The sequence below is a fragment of the Mustelus asterias genome, chromosome 29, assembly GCF_964213995.1.
Source record: "Mustelus asterias chromosome 29, sMusAst1.hap1.1, whole genome shotgun sequence".
NCBI lineage: Eukaryota > Metazoa > Chordata > Chondrichthyes > Carcharhiniformes > Triakidae > Mustelus > Mustelus asterias.
The window spans coordinates 7,953,993-7,978,818 of NC_135829.1; the positions used below are offsets into that span (position 1 = coordinate 7,953,993).

Below are 24,826 nucleotides of genomic sequence, written 5' to 3' on the forward strand. Positions count from 1 at the left end.
ACGGAATTTTCACAGTAACTTCATTGCAGTGTGAATATAAGCCTACTTGTGACAATAATAAATAAACTTTAACTTTAAATTTTAAAAACTAAACCAGTAATCAGTAAATTAACACCTTCGAGACCAACTTCACATTGTAATCAGACCAGGAAAGAAGGACTATTTCTAGTGACGTGTTTGCAATTTTCTGGAAAATTTTTTATCCTGGGACCTGAAGTGTATTTCTTTTCCTTTCTATGCATTTTTTGCAGTATAAATATGATATGCTAAAAATTGAAAACCTTCTCCTTATTTTTAAAGTTCATTTATTGGTCACAAGTAGGCTGACATTAACACCGCAATGAAGTTACTGTGAAAATCCCCTAGTCGCCACACTCCTGTTCGGGTACACTGAGGGAGAATTTAGAACGGCCAATGCACCCTAACCAGCACATCTTTCGGACTGTGGGAGGAAACCGGAGCACCCGGAGGAAACCCACACAAACACGGGGAGAAGGTGGAAACTCCACACAGACAGTACCCTGAAGCCGGGAATTGAACCCAGGTCCCTGGCGCTGTGAGGCAGCAGTGCTGACCACTGTGCCACCCGTGTCGCATGCTTCCGTAAATTTGTATGAACGATGGCTGAACTTGTTGAAGCTTTAATTTTCATATTGATGTGAATTCAATGCTTTCGATGGATCGCAATTATTTTACACTGATTTACTCCCATTTCACAGTAGGTCGAATTCTAATGAGATCCACAGGAGGTTTGAATGTAACTTAACATTGGCAGAATGAATAAAATTTCAGAACTAACTTCTCGGCTGCGATCATGGAGGAAAATCCGGTCTTGGTGTTTTGACTCTTAAAGAAAGGACTTTGCCCGACAAAACTAATAGGTGGACATAATTGTACATACGTGACAACATCTACCTCATTCCCCCTCTTAGACATCCTCTTTCACTGTACCTCCCTCGCTTTGCTTCCTTTAAGTTTATTTATTAGTCACAAGTAAGCTTACATTAACACTGCAATGAAGTTACTGTGAAAATCCCTTAGTCGCCACACTCCGGCGCCTGTTTAGCACGGCCGACGCACTCAACCGACACGTCTTTCGGACTGTGGGAGGAAACCGGAGCACCCGGAGGAAACCCACGCAGACACGGGGAGAACAAGCAGATTCCGCACAGATAGTGACCCAAGCCGAGAATCGAACCCGGGTCCCTGGCGTTGTGAAGCAGCGCTGCTAACCACTGTGCCACTGTAAAAGAACAAGCTTGCATTGTTCAGTGGCTTTAATGACACCCCAGGGCGTTCCGTAGAGCTTTACTGCCATTGAAATACCTCCCCATTCCTGACCTTCTCCATTTTGCAACCTGTTCACTGTGTTGTGGGAAAAATCCACCAGTAGTCAGACTTCGAGATTCAGAAAATACGATTTATTAAACGGAGCTCCGTGGAGAAAAGCGCTATGTTCATAGAACACTTTTTCTCAATTGTATACCGGGAGCGGTTCAATTTTATACCCTTTACACAATGGGTTAGACCGGTGATTCGAAGATTATCACATTTACAAGTATTTAACATTTCATGAATGGGTACATTTCCCCATATTTACAAGAATACAAACAGGTATAGACATTTAGCATTTTATGAATGGGTCTATCAATGGCTAGTTTCGTCTTGTGCGGGTGCTAATCGGTTCCCTCGCATTCATATTTCCCGCCTTCCTCTAGCATTAATCTAAGCTCTTTGTTTAGGGGTTTCCTTATCTTAAAGATGTTTCGACCCTTGGCTTTGGCTTCCTGAGGTGTTTGTTTGCTATGAGTCACTGTCTGTACTTTGTAAGTGGTTTGTCTGTCAGGATTCTGGCTTGACGTTATTTCTGAAAAGCGGGAGCCTGTGGCTGTTTTTCTGGCTTCTTTCCCAGTTAACCCTGTGTGTGCCAGGCAGCCATTTCAGAGTGTGCTTTCTTGTGCTGCCATTTTAAAGTGTGCCCCCCTTGTATTTTCCCCTTACAACTGTCCAGGTGATTCATGCAGAGTGTGAACCACTGTGCCGCGCTAACCTTCTACCTGTCTCCCTCTCGTCTTTCCTTCTTTCTCTCTCTTTCTCCCTGTCTCACTTTCTCCTCTTCCTTCTGCAACTGCTTACCATTTATATAGATGATCTGGAGGAGGGGACGGAGTGTAGGGTAACGAAGTTTGCAGACGACACAAAGATAAGTGGAAAAGTGAATCGTGTGGAGGACGGAGAAGATCTGCAGAGAGATTTGGACAGGCTGAGTGAGTGGGCGAGGATATGGCAAATGGAGTATAACGTTGAGAAATGCGAGGTTATACACTTTGGAGGAAATAATAACAAATGGGATTACTATCTCAATGGAAACAAATTAAAACATACTACCGTGCAAAGGGACCTGGGGGTCCTTGTGCATGAGACGCAAAAGCCCATTCTGCAGGTACAACAGGTGATCAAGAAGTCAAATGGGATGTTGGCCTATATTGCGAGGGGGATAGAATATAAAAGCAGGGATGCCTTGATGCACCTGTACAGGGCATTGGTGAGGCCGCAGCTGGAATACTGTGTGCAGTATTGGTCCCCTTATATGAGGAAGGATATATTGGCATTGGAGGGAGTGCAGAGAAGGTTCACCAGGTTGATACCGGAGATGAGGGGTTTGGATTATGAGGAGAGGCTGAGGAGATTGGGTTTGTACTCGTTGGAGTTTAGAAGGATGAGGGGGGATCTTATGGAGACTTATAAGATAATGCGGGGGCTGGATAGGGTGGAGGCGGAGAGATTCTTTCCACTTAGTAAGGAAGTTAAAACTAGAGGACACAGCCTCAAAATAAAGGGGGGTCGGTTTAAGACAGAGTTGAGGAGGAACTTCTTCTCCCAGAGGGTGGTGAATCTCTGGAATTCTCTGCCCACTGAGGTGGTGGAGGCTACCTCGCTGAATATGTTTAAAGCGCGGATGGACGGATTCCTGAGCGGTAAGGGAATTAAGGGTTATGGGGATCAGGCGGGTAAGTGGTACTGATCCACGTCAGATCAGCCATGATCTTATTGAATGGCGGGGCAGGCTCGAGGGGCTAGATGGCCTACTCCTGCTCCTATTTCTTATGTTCTTCTCCATTTCTCTCTCGCTGCTTTTCTGTCTCTCCACTCATTTTCTTGCCTCTGTCGCGCTGAACTAATCTAATCCTTTGTCTGACCTCGCTCCCTCCTGTTGTCCTTAGAAGAAGATCACAGTCTCGGAAAGCCCGACCATCACAAAACACCTTTAATGTGGCAAAATAATCCCAGCGTCTCGAGGCTGGGAGGGGTGGGAGGAGGTAGAGGCGTACAAATACTGAGCAGGAGTTAAACAAATTATTAATCATATTGCCAGAGGCAGTGTGGTGACAGCACTGGCTTCAACACAAGGCAATAATGCTGGTTTATTGCAATCTATCTCGGCCTGTACTGGTTGTACAAAACGTTCATTGTTCCAGGGTTTTACCCAGGCAGTGAAACGGATAAGTCAGGACGTTTTCCATTAATGCCCGCACTTCCAGTTCTGCCAAGGTCAACATTGTCCACCACCTTGGAGGGAGAGGGTGGCACGGTGGTTAGCACTGCTGCCTCGCAGCGCCAGGGACCCGGGTTCGATTCCCGGCTTGGGTCACTGTCTGTGTGGAGTCTGCACGTTCTCCCCGTGTCTGCGTGGGTTTCCTCCGGGTGCTCCGGTTTCCTCCCACAGTCTGAAAGAGACGTGCTGCTTAGGGTGCATTGGCCATGATAAATTCCCCCTCAGTGTACCCGAACGGGACCCGGAATGTGGTGACCAAAGAACAAAGAACAATACAGCACAGGAACAGGCCCTTCGGCCCTCCAAGCCTGCGCCGCTCATGTGCCCAACTAGACCATTCGTTTGTGTCCCTCTATTCCCAGTCTGTTCATGTGGCTATCTAGATAAATCTTAAACGATCCCAGCGTGTCCGCCTCAATCACCTTGCTTGGCAGTGCATTCCAGGCCCCCACCACCCTCTGTGTAAAATACGTCCCCTGACATCTGTGTTGAACCTTGCCCCACTCACCTTGAACCCGTGACCCCTTGTGTTCGTCACCTCCGACCTGGGAAAAGACATCCCACTGTTCACCCTATCTATGCCCTTCATAATTTTATACACCTCTATTAGGTCGCCCCTCATCCTCCGTCTTTCCAGGGAGAACATCCCCAGTTTACCCAATCTCTCCTCATAGCTGAGACACTCTGAGGCAACATCCTGGTAAACCTTTTCTGTACCCTCTCCAAAGCCTCCACGTCCTTCTGGTAGTATGGCAACCAGAACTGGACGCAGTATTCCAAATGTGGCCTAACCAACGTTCTATACAGCCGCAACATCATATGCCAACTTTTATATTCTATGCCCCGTCCAATAAAGGCAAGCATGCCATATGCCTTCTTCACCACCCTCTCCACCTGTGCTGCCACCTTTAAGGATCTGTGGACTTGTACACCCAGGTCCCTCTGTGTGTCTATACTCCTGATGGTTCTGCCATTTATTGTATAGCTCCCCCTTACATTAGACCTACCGAAATGCATCACTTCGCATTTATCTGGATTAAATTCCATCTGCCATTTCTCCGCCCAATGTTCCAGCCTATCTATATCCTGCTGTATTCTCTGACAATGTTCATCACTATCCGCAACTCCAGCAATCTTTGTGTCATCTGCAAACTTACTGATCACACCAGCTACATCTTCCTCCAAATCATTTATATATATCACAAACAGCAGATGTCCCAGTACAGAGCCCTGAGGAACACCACTAGTCACAGACCTCCAACCGGAAAAAGACCCCTCCTCTGCTACCCTCTGTCTTCTATGGCTAAGCCAGTTCTCCACGCATCTAGCGAGCTCACCTTTTATCCCGTGAGATTTAACCTTTTGCACCAGCCTGCCATGAGGGACCTTGTCAAACGCTTTACTAGAATCATAGAATCATAGAATCATAGAAACCCTACAGTGCAAGAAAAGGCCATTCGGCCCATCGAGTCTGCACCGACCACAATCCCACCCAGGCCCTACCCCCATATCCCTGCATATTTTTACCCCCTAATCCCTCTAACCTACACACCTCAGGACACTAAGGGGCAATTTTACAATGGCCAATCAACCTAACCCGCACATCTTTGGACTGTGAGAGGAAACCGGAGCACCCGGAGGAAACCCACGCAGACACGAGGAGATTGCGCAAACTCCACACAGACAGTGACCCAAGCTGGGAATCGAACCCAGGTCCCTGGAGCTGTGAAGCAGCAGTGCTAACCACTGTGCTACCGTGCCGCCCAAGGCATAGACTAAAATCCATATAGACGACATCCACGGCCCTTCCCTCGTCAATCGTTTTGTCACCTCCTCAAAAAACTCAACCAAATTTGTGAGGCATGACCTCCCTCTTACAAAACCATGCTGTCTATCACTAATGAGATTATTCAGTTCTAAATGCGCATATATCCTATCTCTAAGAATCCTCTCCAACAATTTCCCTACCACGGACGTCAAGCTCACCGGCCTATAATTACCCGGGTTTTCCTTGCTACCCTTCTTAAATAACAGGACCACATTTGCTATCCTCCAATCCTCTGGGACTTTCACAATCCTAGGGGATTTTCACAGTAACTTCATTGCAGTGTGAATGTAAGCTGTCTTGTGACGCAAATAAATAAACTTTCACTAGTCTCCTTCATTTGCAAGTTCTACCAGTTTTCCTACAGCAATGACCAAAACAGAGCTTTTTCTTTCATAAGATTATTTTAGCACTTTTCCATCTGTTGGTCCCACCTTAAGTTTTTTTCCCCCACCTTGAGGTTTTTTTTCCTTTCCTTTGGGTTTCCATTTTGTGCAATGCTTATTTTTTTGTGAAAAAGTTTATTTATTCATCACAAGTAGTCTTACACTAACATCGCAATGAGGTTACTGTCTAAATCCCCTAGTCGCCACACTCCCAGCGCCTGTTTGGGTACAACTGAGGGAGAATTTAGCATGGCCAATCCACCTAACCTGCACACCGTTGGACTGTGGGAAGAAACTGGAGCACCCGGAGGAAACCCACGCAGACACGGGGAGAACGTGCAGACTCCGCACAGACAGTGACCCAAGCCGGGAATCAAACCCGGGTCCCTGGTGCTGCGAGGCAGCAGTGCTAACCCACTGTGCCACCTGTCACTCTCTCCCTCCAAAGACTATTTCCTCGGGTGGATGGAGCTATTACAAGGGGGCATAACTATAGGGTTCGTGGTGGGAGATACAGGAAGGATATCAGAGGTAGGTTCTTTACGCAGAGAGTGGTTGGGATGTGGAATGGACTGCCTGCAGTGATAGTGGAGTCAGACACTTTAGGAACATTTAAGCGCTTATTGGATAGGCACATGGAGCACACCAGGATGATAGGGAGTGGGATAGCTTGATCTTGGTTTCAGATAAAGCTCGGCACAACATCGTGGGCCGAAGGGCCTGTTCTGTGCTGTACTGTTCTATGTTCTATGTTCAAGGCGGTGGACAATGTTAAGCTTGGCGGAACTGGAAGTGCGGGCATTAATGGAAAACTTCCTTACTTACCCGTTTCACTGCCAAGGCGCTGTGAGGCAGCAGTGCTAACCACTGTGCCGGCCTTACGTTAGCTTAAAACATACTGATGTTTGCACTTTGTTGCAGGAATAGAGGATAGAAAAGAATCAGTGTGAATGGGGAGGGTCCGTGAGAGCGTGTTGAGACTCAGTGAGAATGGAGGGAATCACTCCCAGTGATACAAGACAAGCGAGTGTGGTGGAACCACAAGAACCGGCGAGAGTAGCCCCGTTCTGTTTATTGCACACTTAGCTTTGCTAAAGCATCAAGGGGAAAGCAAAATCATTGTTGTTTGCTCTGAACCAAGATAAAACTCTGGGATTGTGTCTGGTGAATTGGAGGTGGATTTCTTTTCTTAGATTTGTCAAGTGCCCGGCTGGAAAAGGCAAAGGAGTTGGGGGCTGATTTTACAATAATGGTTCTGGAGGAGACGCCCCAGGATCTGGCCCAGAAAGTGGAGGAGCTTCTGGGCTGCATGCCCGATTCAACTATCGAGTGCACGGGTGCAGAGTTCTGTGTCCACACTGGCATCTATGTAAGTACTGGCTTAGATGGAATTAACATCCTTTTAACATCATCAGGATCGTAACCCAGGTACACAGCATGGGAGGCACGTTTCCTCTGGTCAGGTCAACCTTGATGTCAGCACGGTGGCACAGTGGTTAGCACTGCTGCCTCACAGCGCCAGGGACCCGGGTTCGAATCCCGGCTCGGGTCGCTGTGATAGAAAGAATCATAGAATCGTACAGTGCAGACGGAGGCCATTCAGCCCATCAAGTCTGCACCAATCACAATCCCACTCAGACCCCATCCCTATAATCCCATGCATTTACCCTAGCTAGTCCCCCTTGACACTAATGGTCAATTTAGCATTGGCCAATCCACCTAACCCGCACGTCTTTGGACTGTGGGAGGAAACCGGAGCACCCGGAGGAAACCCACGGGGAGAACGTGCAAACTCCACACAGACGGTGACCCAAGGCCAGGAATCGAACCCGGGTCTCTGGCACAATGAGGCAGCAGTGCTAACCACTGTGCCACCGTGCCGCCCCAGTCATGTAGATAGGTTGGAAAAGTTGGGCACGGTAGCAGCATAAATGTGTGTGGGGTTGCAGGAATGGGGTCTGGGTGGGATTGTGGTCAGTGCAGACTCGGATGGGCCGAATGGCCTCTTTCTGCACTGTAGGGATTCTAGTGCTTCTAGTTCTAGCGCTAACGTGGAATTTCATGTGGAGGAAAAAATTGCCCAGGTTTTGTGAAAATATACATGAAATGTGTAACAGTAACTCATGAAAATTCACAAACTAAAAGATGAGCCACTGGAGGAGTTGTTGTCAGACGCAGTAGATGTGACAGGGTACCTGACAACAATGTGGCATCACCAAAGTTTGGGGAAAGAATAAAAATGTGACTCTTACGTTTTCCTGGATATTTCGACAGTATCTGTTCCTTTCCGAGGTGCTTTGTCAACCTGTAATCCTGTGTCGCTGTGAACGGTTGTTCAGAATCGAGCTGCGTTGCTTTTCCCTCCCTCTTAGCTCACGTATCTGATATCTCTCCTAGTCTACCCGCTCCGGAGGGACTGTCCTCCTTGTGGGTCATGGCCCAGCTTTGGTGAGTGTTCCCCTGCTAAACGCGGCGATCCGAGAGGTGGATATCCGAGGAATGTTCAGATACTGTAACACGTAAGTACCGACACAGTCCTCATTCCGGCGACAAATCCATCACTTCAATCCTTGCTTTTTCATATTAATTTTGTGTGGAGATGGTGACGTAGGAGATGGGGGCGGCACGGTGGCACAGTGGGTTAGCACTGCCGCCTCACAGCGCCAGGGACCCGGGTTCGATTCCCGGCTTGGGTCACTGTATGTGTGGAGTTTGCATGTTCTTCCCCGTGTCTGCGTGGGTTTCCTCCGGGTGCTCCGGTTTCCTCCCACTGTCCAAAGATGTGCGGGTTAGGTTAATTGGCCGTGCTAAATTCTCCCTCAGTGTTAGGGGGATTAGCAGGCTAAATGCGGGTTACGGGAATAGGGCCTGGGTGGGATTGTGATCGGTGCAGACTCGATGGGCCGAATGTCTTCTCGATGCTGTAATGATTCTATGATTCTGTGGTTCTCGTGGTATTGTCACTGCGCTAGTAATCCAGAGACACTGGGTAATACTCTGGGGACATGGGTTCAAATCTCACCAAGGCAGCCGGTTAAATTTAAATTCAATTAATCACTGTGGAATATGAAGCTAGACCTCAGTAATAGTGCTCATAAAGCGATCATCAATTGTCATAAAAGCCCACATTGACTCTGTCTACACTTCCTACTGCTATGAAAAAGCAGCCAGCATAGTCAAGGACCCCACGCACCCCGGACATTCTCTCTTCCGCCTTCTTTCGTCGGGAAAAAGATACAGAAGTCTGAGGTCACGAACCAACCAACTCAAGAACAGCTTCTTCCCTGCTGCCATCAGATTTTGGAATTGACGTAGCTTGAATTAACCAGATCTTTCTCTACACCCTAGCTATGAGTGTAACATTACATTCTGCACTCTCTCCTTTCCCTTTCCCCTATGTACTCTATGAACAGTATGCTTTGTCTGCATAGCGCGCAAGAAACAATACTCTTCACTATATGTTAATACATGTGACAATAATAAGTCAAATCAAATCAAACCTTAGTGTCCAAAGATGTGCGGATCAGGGGGACTAGCTTGGGTAAATGTATGGGGTTATGGGGATAGGGCCTGGGTGGGATTGTGGTTGGTGCAGACCCGATGGGCCGAATGGCCTCCTTCTGCACCGTAGGATTCTATGATTCTATGATTACCGGGTCTAGCCTACATATGACTCGAGATGCATAGCAGTATGGTTGACTGATGACTGTCATTTGAAAAACATCTTCAAATCATGAAGGATCTGGACAGCGTATACAGGGAGCAATAGCTCCCACTCGCAGGAGGATTGAGAGCGAGAGGGCGCTGATTTAAGGTGATTAGCAAAAGGACCAAAGGCATTATGAGGAAAAAGCTTTCTATGCAGCCAGTGGTTAGAATCTGGAATGCACTGTCTGAGAGTGTGGTGGAGACAGATTCATACAGCGAGTGGGTAGGATCTGGAATGTACTGTCTGAGAGTGTGATGGAGGCAGATTCACACAGCGAGTGGTTAGGATCTGGAACGCGCTGTCTGAGAGTGTGGTGGAGACAGATTCACACAGCGAGTGGTTAGGATCTGGAACGCGCTGTCTGAGAGTGTGGTGGAGACAGATTCACACAGCGAGTGGTTAGGATCTGGAACGCGCTGTCTGAGAGTGTGGTGGAGACAGATTCAATTGTGATCAAAAGAGGATTGAACAATCAGCTGAAGATAAATAAAATGCAGTGGTCTGCAGAAAAGTGGGACGGGGGGACTCGGAGAGTTGCTCTTGTGGAGACTCCCTTCTTTACCTGATTGGATGGTTATTGGCCGTCAATCAAAGTCTTTCAATTCCCCAGTTTCAAAACCTTCTGCAAAATCAAAATACCGTGGATGCTGGAAATCTGAAACAAAAACAGAAAATGCTGGATAGACTCAGCAGGTCTGGCAGCGTCCATGAGGAGAGAAGCAAGAGTTAACGTTTTTGATTTGATTTCATTAGTTATTGTCACGTGTATTGGAATACAGTGAAAAGTATCATGTCTTGTGGGCTATACAGATAAGACACACCATTCATAGAGCACATAGGGGAGAAGGAAAGGAGAGGGTGCAAAATGTAGTGTTAAAGTCACAGATAGGGTGTAGAGAAAGATCAACTTAATATAAGATAGCCATGATGTGGAGATGCCAGCGTTGGACTGGGGTGGGCACAGTAAGAAGTCTCACAACGCCAGGTTAAAGTCCAACAGGTTTATTTGCAACCATGAGCTTTCGGAGTGCTGCTCCTTCATCACTCACCTGATGAAAGAGCAGCACTCTGAAAGCTCGTGATTCCAAATAAACCTGTTGGACTTTAACCTGGTGCTGTGAGATTAATATAAGGTAGGTCCACTCAAAAGCCTGATGGCAGCAGGGAAGAAGCTGTTCTTGAGTTGGTTGGTATGTGACCTGAGACATTTATATCTTTTTCTCGACGGAAGAAGGTGAGAAGAGAGAATGTCCGGGGTGTGTGGGGTCCTTGATTATGCTGGCTGCTTTTCAAGTGGGAACTGTAGACAGAGTCAATGGATGGGAGGCCGGTTTGCGTGATGGGACTGGGCTACATTCATAGAATCATAGAAACCCTACAGTGCAGAAGGAGGCCATTCGGCCCATCGAGTCTGCACCGACCACAATCCCACCCAGGCCCTACCCCCACATATTTTACCCGCTAATCCCTCTAACCTACACATCCTCGGACTCTAAGGGGCAATTTTTTTAACCTAGCCAATCAACCTAACCCGCACATCTTTGGACTGTGGGAGGAAACCGGAGCACCCGGAGGAAACCCACGCAGACACGAGGAGAATGTGCAAACTCCACACAGACAGTGACCCGAGCCGGGAATCGAACCCGGGACCCTGGAGCTGTGAAGCAGCAGTGCTAACCACTGTGCTACCGTGCCGCCCCTGTGCTACCGTGTCACAACCCTTTGTAGTTCCTTGCGGTCTTGGGCAGAGCAGGAGCCATACCAAGCTGTGATACAACCAGAAAGAATGCTTTCTATGGTTTTTCTGTAAAAATTGGTGAGAGTTGTATTGGAAATGCCGAATTTCCATAGCCCCCTGAGAAAGTAGAGGCATTGGTGGGTTTTCTTACCTATAGCATCGGCATGGAGAGGGACCAGGACAGGTTGTTGGTGATCTGGACACCTAGAAACCTGAAACTCTCAAGTTTCGAGTCCATATGGCCTTTCTTCAATATCTTTTCTAACTGGAAAAGCAAAACTGCTCAGACTTCTCCCAGGTTAATCCTCCTCACGTGCAATTAATTTTTAATTACTGGAGGCTACCGGCCAGTCTGGAGGATTGACAACGCTCTGCAGATCTGATGGGCGACCAGTGATAGTACGCAGGTGGATCAAGGATCAGTATTCATCACATGTAGAACTCTTTTAAATGCTGTTGGCTTGATTTTAGAATAATTATCTACAAGAGATTGAAGACGGCAACTTGGCATATATCAGTGCCAAGCTCCACAAGGCACGATGGCTTTTGGAAGATAAACTTAAAAAAATACCTGGTTACACAGATTACCTTCTTTTGCTCCTCAAATTGATGGTGCATTTTCAAACCCCAAAATCTATGTCAGCAAACACCCTGGTCCACCTCAGTCTTAACGACCCAGCAGGATTATGGGTGACACAGTGGTTAGCACTGCTGCCTCACAGAGCCAGGGACCCGGGTTCAATTCCCTGTGGTGAACCACTGTTACTACATGTATGTGCCTGGACACACCCATGCTGCACCTGGCCCGAGACTCCTCCCTTTCCACCTGAGACCCCTCCCTTTCCACCCAGAGTGGGGTATAAAGGTGATGGTCCCTCCTCCTCGCCTCAGTCCAGACCAGGTCAGCTACAAGGGCGTGCTCCTGTTCTCTGTGAATAAAAGCCTATTAGTTTTCCCTCACTCTCAGAAGTCTTCGCGTCGTACTTGATAGTGCATCATTCCCGGCTTGGGTCACTGTCTGAGTAGAGTTTGCACATTCTCCCCGTGTCTGCGTGGGTTTTCTCCGGGTGCTTCGGTTTCCTCCCACAGTCCGAAAGACGTGCTGGTTAGGGTGTATTGGCCGTGCTGAATTCTCCCTCAGTGTACCCGAACAGGTGCCGGAGTGTGGCGACTAGCGGATTTTCACAGTAACCTCATTGCAGTGTTAATGTAAGCCTACTTGTGACATGAATAAATAAACTTTAAACAGGCACATAAGAACATCAGTGCCTCCAAGTTCTCCCTCAGTGTATCCGAACAAGGTCCAAAGTGTGGCGACTAGAGGATTTTCACAGTAACTTCATTGCAGTGTTAATGTGAGCCGACTTGTGTCACTAATAGATAAAAGGACTTGGTTACGCTCTGGTTTCTGCTATCAGCCTCGTGTTTTAAAGTTTATTTATTTGTGTCACAAGTAGGCTTACATTAACACTGCAATGAAGTTACTGTGAAAATCCCCTAGTCGCCACACTCCGGCGCCTGAGGGAGAATTTAGCATGGCCAGTGGACCCAACCAGCACGTCTTTCGGACTGTGGGAGGAAACCAGAGCACCCGGAGGAAACCCACGCAGAGAAGGTGCAGACTCTGCACAGACAGTGACCCAAGCCGGGAATCGAACCCGGGTCCCTGGCGCTGTGAGGCAGCCGTGCTAACCACTGTGCCGCCGTGCCACTCCCACATGGTGGGTTCCAAGTCAGACTCTCAGGGAACTGTACACAGAATTGTTCCCAAACTGAACGTGATCCAAGTGTATCATCCTCTCTCTCTCTCTGCGTTCCCTTTCTGGTTCAACTCCTCCCCTGCACTCTAATTCCAATTGGCCTTCTCCTGACACCTTCCCATGCAAACACAGGATGTGAGATACCAGCCCTTCACCTACTCCCATAGATTTATATACTGAGCCTCCAACACCCACTCTCTCAGTGTGAGATAGCAGTTTTCACATACTTCCTGTAATCAAGCAAACCGTTCACTCTCCAGTCTCTGCTGCATTTCGAAGAGCAAGTACAGAATTTGGGGCAGGATTTTCCAACCTCGCTCACCCCAAAACCGGAGAATCCTGCCGAAGTAATTTGGAATGTCCACTACGACTCTCAGCAATTGTTACAGATGCACCATAGAAAGCATTCTTTCTGGTTGTATCACAGCTTGGTATGGCTCCTGCTCTGCCCAAGACCGCAAGGAACTACAAAGGGTCGTGAACGAAGTCCAGTCTATCACGCAAACCAGCCTCCCATCCATTGACTCTGTCTACACTTCCCACTGCCTCGGAAAAGCAGCCAGCATAATCAAGGACCCCATGCACCCCGGGCATTCTCTCTTCCATATTCAAGGACCCCACGCACCCCGGACATCCTCCCTTCCACCTTCTTCCTTTGGGAAAAAGATGCAAAAGTCTGGGGTCACGTACCAACCAACTCAAGAACAGCTTCTTCCCTGCTGCCATCAAACATTTGAATGGACCTACCTTGCATTAACTTGATCTTTCTCTACACCCTAGCTATGACTGTAACACTACATCCTGCACCCTCTCCTTTCCTTCTCTATGAACGGTATGCTTTGTCTGTATGGCGCGCAAGAAACAATACTTTTCACTGTATCCCAATACATGTGACAATAATAAATCAAATCAAATCAAAAAAGGTTAATGGACCTTTGCGTGGCTCTGGAGTCACATGTAGGCCAGACTGGGTAAGGATGGCAGATTTCCTTCCCTAAAGGACATTAGTGAACCAGATGGGTTTTTCCAACAATCGACAATGGTTTCATGGTCATCAGTAGATTCTTAATTCCAGATATCATTTTATTGAATTCAAATTCCATCATCTGCCGTGGTGGGATTCGAACCCGGGTCCCCAGAACATTAGCTGAGTTTCTGGATTAATAGTCTGCACAACTTTGGATGGGAGGAAAGCGGAGCACCTGGAGGAAACCCACGCGGACACGGGGAGAACGTGCAGACTCCACACTAAGAGCTGGAATGGAACCCGGGTTGCTGGCACATCATGAGCAGAATAAAACAGGAAGAGTTGCCACCCTGTTCAATGACTGCCAATGGAGATATAACACCCCTTACTGGTCCTAACTGGGCAAAAGGATTGGTGTGTTTGTTTTGAAGGGGCACGGGTGAAGGGGCAAGGGTGAAGGGGCATGGGTGAAGGGGCATGGGTGAAGAGGTGAGGAATCATGGCGAAAATATGAAAAGAGAAACTGCTTCCAGGCTCAGTAGCCAAAGGGTTTAAGGAAATTGGCAAAAGGACCACAGGTTTTTTTCATTCATTCGTGGGACATAGGCATCGCTGGCTGGGCCAGCATTTATTACCCATCCCTAGTTGCCCTTGTTCAGAGAGCAGTTGAGAGTCAACCACATTGCTGCAGCTCTGGAGTCACATGTAGGCCAGACCGGGCGAGGACGGCAGATTTCCTTCCTTAAAGGAACCAGATGGGTCTTTCCGACAATCGACAATGGTTTCATGGTCATCAGTAGATTCTTAATTCCAGATATTTTTAAATTGAATTCAAATTCTACCATCTACCATGGCGGAATTCGAACCCAGGTCCCCAGCTGAGTTTCTGGATTAATAGTCTTGCGATAATACCACTAGGCCATCGCCTCCCCCTGGTCTGGTCCGAGTTAGTCCATGAATTGTTGGATTCATCAGAGGGTCAGTTAAAGGTTATCTGGCTTTGCACTTTACTTGTTGCTTCCAGGAGCTCCTTGTGCTGGTGTGAGTGCCGAACCTTTTCATGGCCCCTTCCAGCCTCATCAGTGCTCATTGTCAAGGCAGCAGCCCCCAACATAGCTGCCACCTTCCCTTGCTGCTGGTCCTACCTGGAGGCACTCAGTGTTTCTTCCCCTACCACCTTCAGCCCACCAGACGGGGGCGGGCTGGGAGAGACCGCTGTCCACATAGCGATGGTTGGTAACGGAAATGGCCATTTTGGCTGACGGATGAGTTAGGAAAAACTGACAGAAGACAGGTCCCAGCTCCTTTCTCATTGCCCCAGCGTTAGCTGAGTGAGGGGGGAGCAGAGCTGGGTTTGATAGACAGTCATCGCAAGCTTAATTCCAGAGAAGGCTACGTCCTTCCAGGGAGAGAGCCCATCTGCAGAGGGACATGTCCACGATCTCAGATAGGAAACCTCACCATTAAGTAAGAGCAATGGACTTTGTTGGGATTAGACAGGACTTATTGGTCTCTGCAATATACCATAGAATCATAGAATCCCTAAGGTGCAAAAGAGAACAAAGAACAAAGAACATTACAGCACAGGAACAGGCCCTTCGGCCCTCCAAGCCTGCACCGAATCATAGAATCCTACAGTGCAGAAAGAGGCCATTCGGCCCATCGAGTCTGCACCAACCACAATCCCACCCAGGCCCGATCCACATATCCCTACATATTTACCCACTAACCCCTCTAACCTATGCATCCCAGGACACTAAGGGGCAATTTAGAATGGCCAATCAACCTAGCCCGCACATCTTTGGACTGTGGGAGGAAACCGGAGCACCCAGAGGAAACCCACGCAGACACAGGGAGAATGTGCAAACTCCACACAGACAGCGACCCGAGCCGAGATTTGAACCCAGGTCCCTGGAGCTGTGAAGCAGCAGTGCTAACCACTGTGCTACCGTGCCACCCTGTTGCCTATCTGAACTAAAACCCCCTCCCCTTCCGGGGACCATATCCCTCTATTCATGTATTTGTCAAGACGGCCCTTAAAAGTCACTATCGTATCTTTTTCCACTACCTTCCCCAGCAGCGAGTTCCAGGCACCCACCACCCTCCACGCAAAAAACTTGCCTCATACATCTCCTTTAAACCTTGCCCCGCACGCCTTAAACCTTTCCACCTAGGGAAAAAGCTTCTGACTATCCAATCTGTCCATGCCCTTCAAAATCTTAGGGGTCCATTCGGCCCATCGAGTCTGCACTGACAACAATCCCACCCAGACCCTGTACCCATAACCCCACGCATTTACCTTAGCTAGTCCCCCTGACACTAAGGGGCAATTTAGCACGGCCAATCCACCAAACCCGCACATCTTTGGAGCGTGGGAGGAAACCGGAGAACCTGAAGGAAACCCACGCAGACACGGGGAGAACATGCGGACTCCGCACAGGCAGTCACCCGAGATTAGAATTGAACCCCGATCCCTGGCGCTGTGAGGCTGCAGTGCTAACCACTGTGCCGCCGTGCCGCCCATAGCAGAGGCTCTTAGAAGCAGATTCCTTGAAAGATGCTCAAAACACCTACTTAGGTCATGCATGAAGGCACCTCAATATGTGACATAAGTAAAATGCACGAGAGCTGATGATTTAATGAAAAGAACACTAGGTGCCTTACACAATTCATTCATGTCCTAGAAATTAATTCTATGACTAACGCTGTTGCTATTTTATCAATAATTCTCTGACATCTTTCTAGATCCATTACTTAATTACAGTGAGCCAAGAAATTTCTTGGGTATGTTCCACCTATTTGCAGAGATCTGACAGCACGAGATAGTTCTTAAAAAGATCTCTATTGAGTAATTTGGCATTTGGAACCCGAGGTTTGGCCACTTTCCTATTTGCTATTGTCCTTCCTGGTTATCTCTTAATTTAAATGCATTGAAACCTTGCGGTAAATCAGCGTATAGAAAATCCCAAAGTATTTATCGCACTGTGCATGAGTAGGAGCGTATGTGGAGGGTAGAATATTCTATTTATTATTATCACAAGTAGGCTGACAATAACAAAGTTACTGTGAAAATCCCCTAGTCGCCACACTCCGGCGCCTGTTCGGGTAGAATCATAGAAAACCTACAGTTTGAAGGTGGCCATTTGGCCCATCGAGCCTGCACCGACAACAATCCCACTCAGGCCCTATCCCCGCGACCCCAGGTATTTATTCTACTAATCCCTCTAACCGACACATCTTGGGACACTAAGGGGCAATTTAGCACGGCCAATCAACCTAACCCACACCTCTTTGGACTGTGGGAGGAAACCGGAGCACCCGGAGGAAACCCACGCAGACACGGGGAGAACGTACAGACTCCGCACAGACAGTGACCCAAGCCAGGAATTGAACCCCGGTCCCTGGTGCTGTGAGGCAGCAGTGCTAATCCCTGGGGCGCCCTTGGTATGAACGTATATTGAGGGTGGATAATTCGAGAAGGTTTTCTTTGAACTTGTGTCGCTCATTTACGTTAGAATTTCTCCTATCTTATGGAGAATCCATTGACTCTGTCTGCACTTCCTGCTGCCTCGGCAAAGCAGCCAGCATAATCAAGGACCCCACGCACCCTGGACATTCTCTCTTCTACCTTCTTCTGTTGGGATAAAGATAGAAAAGTCTGAGATCACGTACCAAATTCAAGGATATGGGACAAGTGCATGAAAATGGAATTAGCATTCCTTCAGTGGTAGTTATTGTCAGTGCAGTCTCGATGGGTCGAAGGGCCTTTTCTGCATTGTTTGACTATGTAACTCGTCTGTACCCCTGTCACCCGCTCAAGAACAGCTTCTTCCCTGCTGTCATCAGACTTTTGAATGGACCTACCTATATTAAGTTGATCTTTCTCTGCACCCTAGCTATGACTGTAACACTACATTCTGCACCCTCTCCTTTCCTTCTCCCCTATGTTCTCTATGAATGGTATACTTTGTCTGTATAGCGCACAAGAAACAATACTTTTCACTGTATGTTTCAATGAGATCACCTCTCACTCTTCTACATTCCAATGGGTAGAGTCCCGACCTGTTTAACCTTTCCTCATAAGACAATCCTTTGGTTTTTATTTCCAAATGGGAGCACATGTTTAATTGGGTGCTGAGATGTCTATGCTCTATTATCCCGCTCTTATCCAGAGATTTGTCACCAATTGAATGGTGAGGCAATTCCCCACCCCTCCACGCATGCCCCTTCACCCATGCCCCTTCGCCTATGCCCCTTCACCCATGCACCTTCATCCATGCCCCTTCACCCATGCCCCTTCACCCATGCACCTTCATCCATGCCCCTTCACCCATGCACCTTCATCCATGCCCCCTCACCCATGCCCCTTCACCCATGTGCCTTCTCCTATGCCCCTTCAAACAAACCCCTTCACACATGCCCCTTCACCTATGTGCCTTCACCCATGCCCCTTCATCCATGCCCCTTCACCCATGCCCCTTCACCCATGCCCCTTCATCCATGCCCTTCTCCCATGCTCCTTCACCCATGCCCTTTCATCCATGCCCTTCTCCCATGCGCCTTCACCCATGCCCCTTCACCTATGTGCCTTCACCCATGCCCCTTCACCCATGCCCCTTCATCCATGCCCCTTCACCCATGCCCCTTCACCCATGCCCCTTCATCCATGCCCTTCTCCCATGCTCCTTCACCCATGCCCTTTCATCCATGCCCTTCTCCCATGCGCCTTCACCCATGCCCCTTCACCTATGTGCCTTCACCCATGCCCCTTCACCCATGCCCCTTCATCCATGCCCCTTCACCCATGCCCCTTCACCCATGCCCCTTCACCCATGCCCCTTCACCCATGGCCCTTCATCTATGCCCCTTCGCCCATGCCCCTTCACTCATGCCCCTTCACTCATGTCCCTTCACCAAGCACCTTCTCCCATGCCCCTTCACCCATGCCCCTTCACCCATGCCCCTTCACCCATACCCCTTCATCCATGCCCTTCTCCCATGCCCCTTCTCCCATGCCCCTTCACCCATGTCCCTTCACCCATGCCCTTCTCCCATGCCCCTTCTCCCATGCCCCTTCACCCATGCCCTTCATCTATGCCCCTTCACCCATGCCCATCATCTATGCCCCTTCACCATGCCCCCTCGCCCATGCCCCTTCAAAACAAACACACCAATCCTTTTGCCCAGTTAGCACCAGTAAGGGGTGTTATATCTCCATTGACAGTCATTGAACAGGATGGTAACTCTTCCTGTTTTATTCTGCTAATGATGTGCCAGCAACCCAGGTTCAATTCCAGCCTCGATTAACTCTCAGTGTGGAGTCTGCACATTCTCCCCGTGTCTGCGTGGGTTTCCTCCGGGTGCTCCGATTTCCTCCCACAGTCCGAAAGACGTGCTGGTTAGGTGTATTGGCCGTGCTAAGTTCTCCCTCAGTGTAACCCGAACAGGGGCCGGAGTATGGCGACTAGGGGATTTTCACAATAACTTCATTGCAGTGTTAATGTAAGCCGACTTGTGACACTAATAATAAATAATATTAATAAATAAATGTATGCAGGCAAGAATCATCTCCAGGTAGCAGTGATGAAGGGCAGATGTCTTTCAGTTTAGTACAGGCAGGAGATGAGAAGGCAAGCAGTGCATACACGCATTCATGCAATCAATTGGAAGGTATTTTGCTCTGTTTGAATCACCCTATTTTCCCTGTTACTTTTATTCATCAGCCACATCACCGCTTTCCGCATTGAGCCCAACAACTCAACACTTAGTTCAGCTCCCAGTCTCCACCTTGAGCTAGTTACCCTCTCGAGACAACCTCCCCACACCTCCAATCTCAGCGCAAAAGCAGCAGCACATTCTGGAGGCATCGGAAGGCAGAGGGGAGGCGATGGCCTCGTGGTATTATCGCTAGACTGTTTATCCAGAAACTCAGCTAATGTTCCGGGGGACCCAGGTTCGAATCCCACCACGGCAGATGGTGGAATTTGAATTCAATAAAAAATATCCGGAATTAAGAATCTACTGATGACCATGAAACCATTGTCGAAAAAACCCATCTGGGTCACTAACGTCCTTTAGGGAAGGAAATCTGCCGTCCTTACCTGGTCTGGCCGACATGTGACTCCAGAGCCACAGCAATGTGGTTGACTCTCAACTGCCCTCTGGCAACTAGGGATGGGCAATAAATGCTGGCCCAGCCAGCGACGCCCATGTCCCATGAATGAATTTTAAAAACTGACACATGGGGTTGGGTTTTAACGCTTCACTCAAGCAAGACCGGAAATTCCCGCCTCAGGTCAATGGAAACTTCCGTTGTTGAATGCTCGCCCGCTCCAATTTTTTTTCACATGTAGGCCAGACCAGCTAAGGACGGCAGATTTCCTTCCCGAAAGGACATTAGTGAACCAGATGGGTTTTTCCGACAATGGTTTCATGGTCATCGGTAGATTCTTAATTCCAGATTTTTAAAAATTGAATTCAAATTCCACCATCTGCCGTGGTGGGATTCGAACCTGGGTCCCCCAGAACTTTAGCTGAGTTTCTGATTTGATTTGATTTATTATTGCCACATGTATCGGGATGCAGTGAAAAGTATTGTTTCTTGCGCACTTTACAGACAAAACATACTGTTTGTAGAGAAGAAAACGAGAGAGTGCAGAATGTAGTGTTACAATCATAGCTAGGGTGTAGAGAAAGATCAACTTAATGCGAGGTAGGTCCATTCAAAAGTCTGACAGCAGCAGGGAAGAAGCTGTTCTTGAGTCGGTCGGTACGTGACCTCAGACTTTTGTATCTTTTTCCTAATGGAAGAAGGTGGAAGAGAGAATGTCCGGGGTGCGTGGGGTCCTTAATTATGCTGGCTGCTTTTCCGAGACAGCGGGAAGTGTAGACAGAGTCAATAGGTGGGAGGCTCGTTTGCGTGATGGATTGGGCTACATTCACAACGTTTTGTAGTTCCTTGCGGTCTTGGGCAGAGCAGGAGCCATACCACTCTGTGATACAACCAGAAATTAATACTCTAGATTAATAGTCTAGAGATAATAACACTAGGCCATGGCCTCCGTGGCGGGCAAGGTGATCGAGTTCCGGCCATTGTCCGGGAGTCCTATTCTCAACTTGTGCCCACACTGGGCCTCATCCCCACTGGGATTTTGCGAGTCAAACCACTAGAGTTTGAGAAAATAACTGAGGAACCAGCAGGTACAATGTGAAGGTCAGGTGTTGGGTTCCAGGAAATATGAGAAGCATGTTTTTGCAATGTGTTGGGCAACACTTGTCAATAACATCGAGTGGGCTTGATGTAACTGAGCCAATCCCCTGTCCTACATTACTTTCTTCAAAGCGTTTTCCTTCCTGTGGTTATATTTACTCAGTCATTAAACTGTGGAGATTCTAGACAGAGCACACGGTTGATTCGATGCAGATGACTTGTTTTATGTGGGGGACATGAGCACTTAATATGCTTTGGTGGCCCGAATTTTATTACTATTCTCGGATAGCAGAGTATTGAATCGAGTAATTAAATATGATGACATTGTACAGTGCAGTTTTTGGCAAGGCCAGCTCTATCAATGGGACATTCAGAAGTGCACCAAGTGCTTCAAGAAATGTTCATTTTAAGAAAAATCTTCTTTGTAAATATTGCTTGTCACAATTTGTTGACCTCATAGAATCCCTACAGTGCAGAAGGAGGCCATTCGGCCCACCGAGTCTGTACCGACTACAGCCCCACCATCCCCACAACCCCAAACATTTACCCTACTAGTCCCCCTGACACTAAGGGGCAATTTAGCACAGCCAATCCACCTCACCCGCACATCTTTGGAGTGTTCAGGTACACTGAGGGAGAATTTAGCACGGCCAATGCACCTAACCAGCACGTCTTTCGGACTGTGGGAGGAAACCGGAGCACCCGGAGGAACCCCACGCAGACACGGGGAGAATGGGCAGACTTTGCACAGACAGTGACCCAAGCCGGGAATTGAACCCGGGTCCCTGGCGCTGTGAGGCAGCAGTGCTAACCACTGTGCCGCCCACGTTTGGACACCTTGATATTTGTGTCATGGCCCAGTTCTTCACGCAGGAGGAATGGGCAAGGTGTCACGGCCGCCTGGCGCAGTGGCTGTTCATGCCGTTCCAAGGGCTTTACAGCCTGGCAGAAGGTAAACTTGGTCCGCATCGGTATTGTGTAAAAATTTCACATTGCAGCCAATAGCTTCAACTGGACGTGTTCATAGAATCAGCCCACTGCGTCTGCACCGACTCTCTGACAGAACATCCCACCCAGGCCCTCTCCCCCACCCTATCCCTGGAAACCCACACATTTACCATAGCCAATCCACCTAACCTGCACATCTTTGGACACTAGGGACCAATTTAGCATGGCCAATCCACCCAACCTGCACATCTTTGGACACTAGGGACCAATTTAGCATGGCCAATCCACCTAACCTACACATCTTTGGACACTAAGGACCAATTTAGCATGGCCAATCCGCCTAACCTACACATCTTTGGACACTAAGGGGCAATTTAGCGTGGCCAATCCACCTAAACATAGAACATAGAACATTACAGCGCAGTACAGGCCCATCGGCCCTCAATGGTACCAATCTAAAGCCCCTCTAATCTACACTATTCCAATAACATCCATATGTTTATCCAATAACCACTTGAACGCTCTCAATGTTGACGAGTCCACCACTGCTTCACAAGTTGGGACACTAAGGGGCAATTTAGCATGGCCAATCCCCCTAACCTGCACATCTTTGGACACTAAGGGGTCAATTTAATATGGCCAGTCCACTGTGCCTTTAGCTGCCAAGACACCTAGCCTTGGAATTCCATCCCGAAATCTATTTTTCTTTGTCTAGCTCCTCCTTCTTCTAGACGCGTAGAAGAGAATATTCATAGAGTGCAGAGAGGAGATTTTTTTTCTCTCAGAGGGTCATTCGTCTGTGGAATTCTCTTCCATTGCAAGCTGGGTCATCGTATATACTCAAGGCCGAGTTAGACAGAGTTTTGATGAACAGGTGAGTCAAGGTTGTGGGCGAGGGGCGGGCGGAGGTGGAGGAGGAGAGACAGGAAAGTGGAGTTGGTGCCTCAGTCAGATCAGCCATCGAATGATGGGCCAGGCTCAAAGGATCGATTGGCCGACGCCTGGCTTCTAACCCTTGTGTCCCCACTCCATTTTCCAAACCAGGTATCCCATGGCGATTGCTATGTTGGCTTCAAAGAAAGTGGATGTAAAACCCCTGATCACCCATCGCTTCCCTCTGGAGCGGGCAATTGAGGCCTTTGAAACCACAAAGAAAAGGCTGGGAATTAAAGTGATGCTGAAGTGTGACTAAGTATGACTTCTCGAGAAGCTCCTTCCACGTGTGAACCTTTGGGAAGCTTACTCCCCCAGAGCTGCCTCAAACACTGGGGCAGTGCATTAACAACTGAAGCTGACTCGCCTGGCTAATTAGCCTATCACTATTAAAAGATTTTCTCTGGGAAATCCTGCATTTTCCTGTTTCTCTTGGCATCCCAAATTCAAAGTTAGCCGGCGGATCCCACCGACATCCTTCGTCTCTTCTTCAATGGCACTTGCGAATCTATTGAAACAAAGTTTATTTATTGATCACAAGTAGGCTTACATTAACAATGCAATGACATTACTGTGAAAATCCCCTAGACGCCACACTCCGGCGCCTGTTCGGGTACACTGAGGGAGAACTTAGCATGGCCAATGCATCTAACCAGCACGTCTTTTGGACTGTGGGAGGAAACCAGAGTTCCCGGAGGAAACCCACGCAGATACGGGGGGAGAACGTACAGACTCCACACAGACAGTCACCCAAGCCGGGACTCGAACCCAGGTCCCTGGTGCTGTTCGGCAGCACTGCTAACCACTGTGCCACCCAAGGAGGAATAATTTTTAAAAAGCCCTGAGGATGCATCTGCACCCTAAAAGAGAAATATACCCTTTTCTCACACTGGATTTAAAGGGTGTTAACAGACCATTTGGCCCAACTGGTCTATGCTGTTTTTTAAAAATTCATTCATGGGACATGGGCGTCACTGGCTGGCCAGCATTTATTTCCCTTCCCTAGTTGCCCCTTGAGAAGGCGGTGGTGAGCTGCCTTCTTGAATCTCTGCAGTCCACGTGCTGTGGGTTGACCCACAATGCCGTTAGGGAGGGAATTCCAGGATTTTGACCTAGCGACTGCGAAGGAACGGCGATATATTTCCAATATATTGAGTTTAGGAGTCCGGGGATAATGATGCAGCTATATAAGACCCTCGTCAGACCCCACTTGGAGTACTGTGCTCAGTTCTGGTCGCCTCACTATAGGAAGGATGTGGAAAAGATTGAAAGGGTGCAGAGGAGATTTATAAGGATGTTGCCTGGATTGAGTGGCATGCCTTATGAGGATAGGCTGAGGGAGCTCGGTCTTTTCTCCTTGGAGAGACGAAGGTTGAGAGGAGACCTAATAGAGGTGTATAAGATGTTGAGAGGCATAGATCGGGTGGACTCTCAGAGGCTTTTTCCCAGGGTGGAAATGTCTGCTACGAGAGGACACAGGTTTAAGGTGCTGGGGGGTAGGTACAGGGGAGATGTTAGGGGTAAGTTTTTCACACAGAGGGTGGTGGGCGAGTGGAATCGGCTGCCGTCAGTGGTGGTGGAGGCGAACTCAATAGGGTCAAAGAACAAAGAACAATACAGCACAGGAACAGGCCCTTCGGCCCTCCAAGTCCGTGCCGCTCCCTGGTCCAAACTAGACCATTCTTTTGTATCCCTCCATTCCCACTCCGTTCATATGGCTATCTAGATAAGTCTTAAACGTTCCCAGTGTGTCCGCCTCCACCACCTTGCCTGGCAGCGCATTCCAGGCCCCCA

General features: G+C 48.4%; 1 protein-coding gene across 4 annotated transcripts in view; it reads left to right on the forward strand.

Annotated features, from left to right (window-relative positions):
• LOC144480394 (sorbitol dehydrogenase-like) overlaps positions 1 to 23,430 on the forward strand; it is a 62,668-nt gene extending 39,238 nt beyond the window's left edge. For 3 of the 4 annotated variants that reach the window (XM_078199795.1, XM_078199797.1, XM_078199796.1), the window contains 3 exons: positions 6,961 to 7,136; positions 8,165 to 8,286; positions 23,144 to 23,430. In XM_078199795.1, coding sequence (XP_078055921.1) covers positions 6,961 to 7,136; positions 8,165 to 8,286; positions 23,144 to 23,291 — 446 coding nt within the window. In that variant the 3' untranslated portion in view covers positions 23,292 to 23,430. The remainder of the gene's footprint in view (positions 1 to 6,960; positions 7,137 to 8,164; positions 8,287 to 23,143) is intronic. The other variant, XM_078199799.1, reaches the window with a different exon arrangement.
• Positions 23,431 to 24,826: the final 1,396 nt, after the last annotated feature.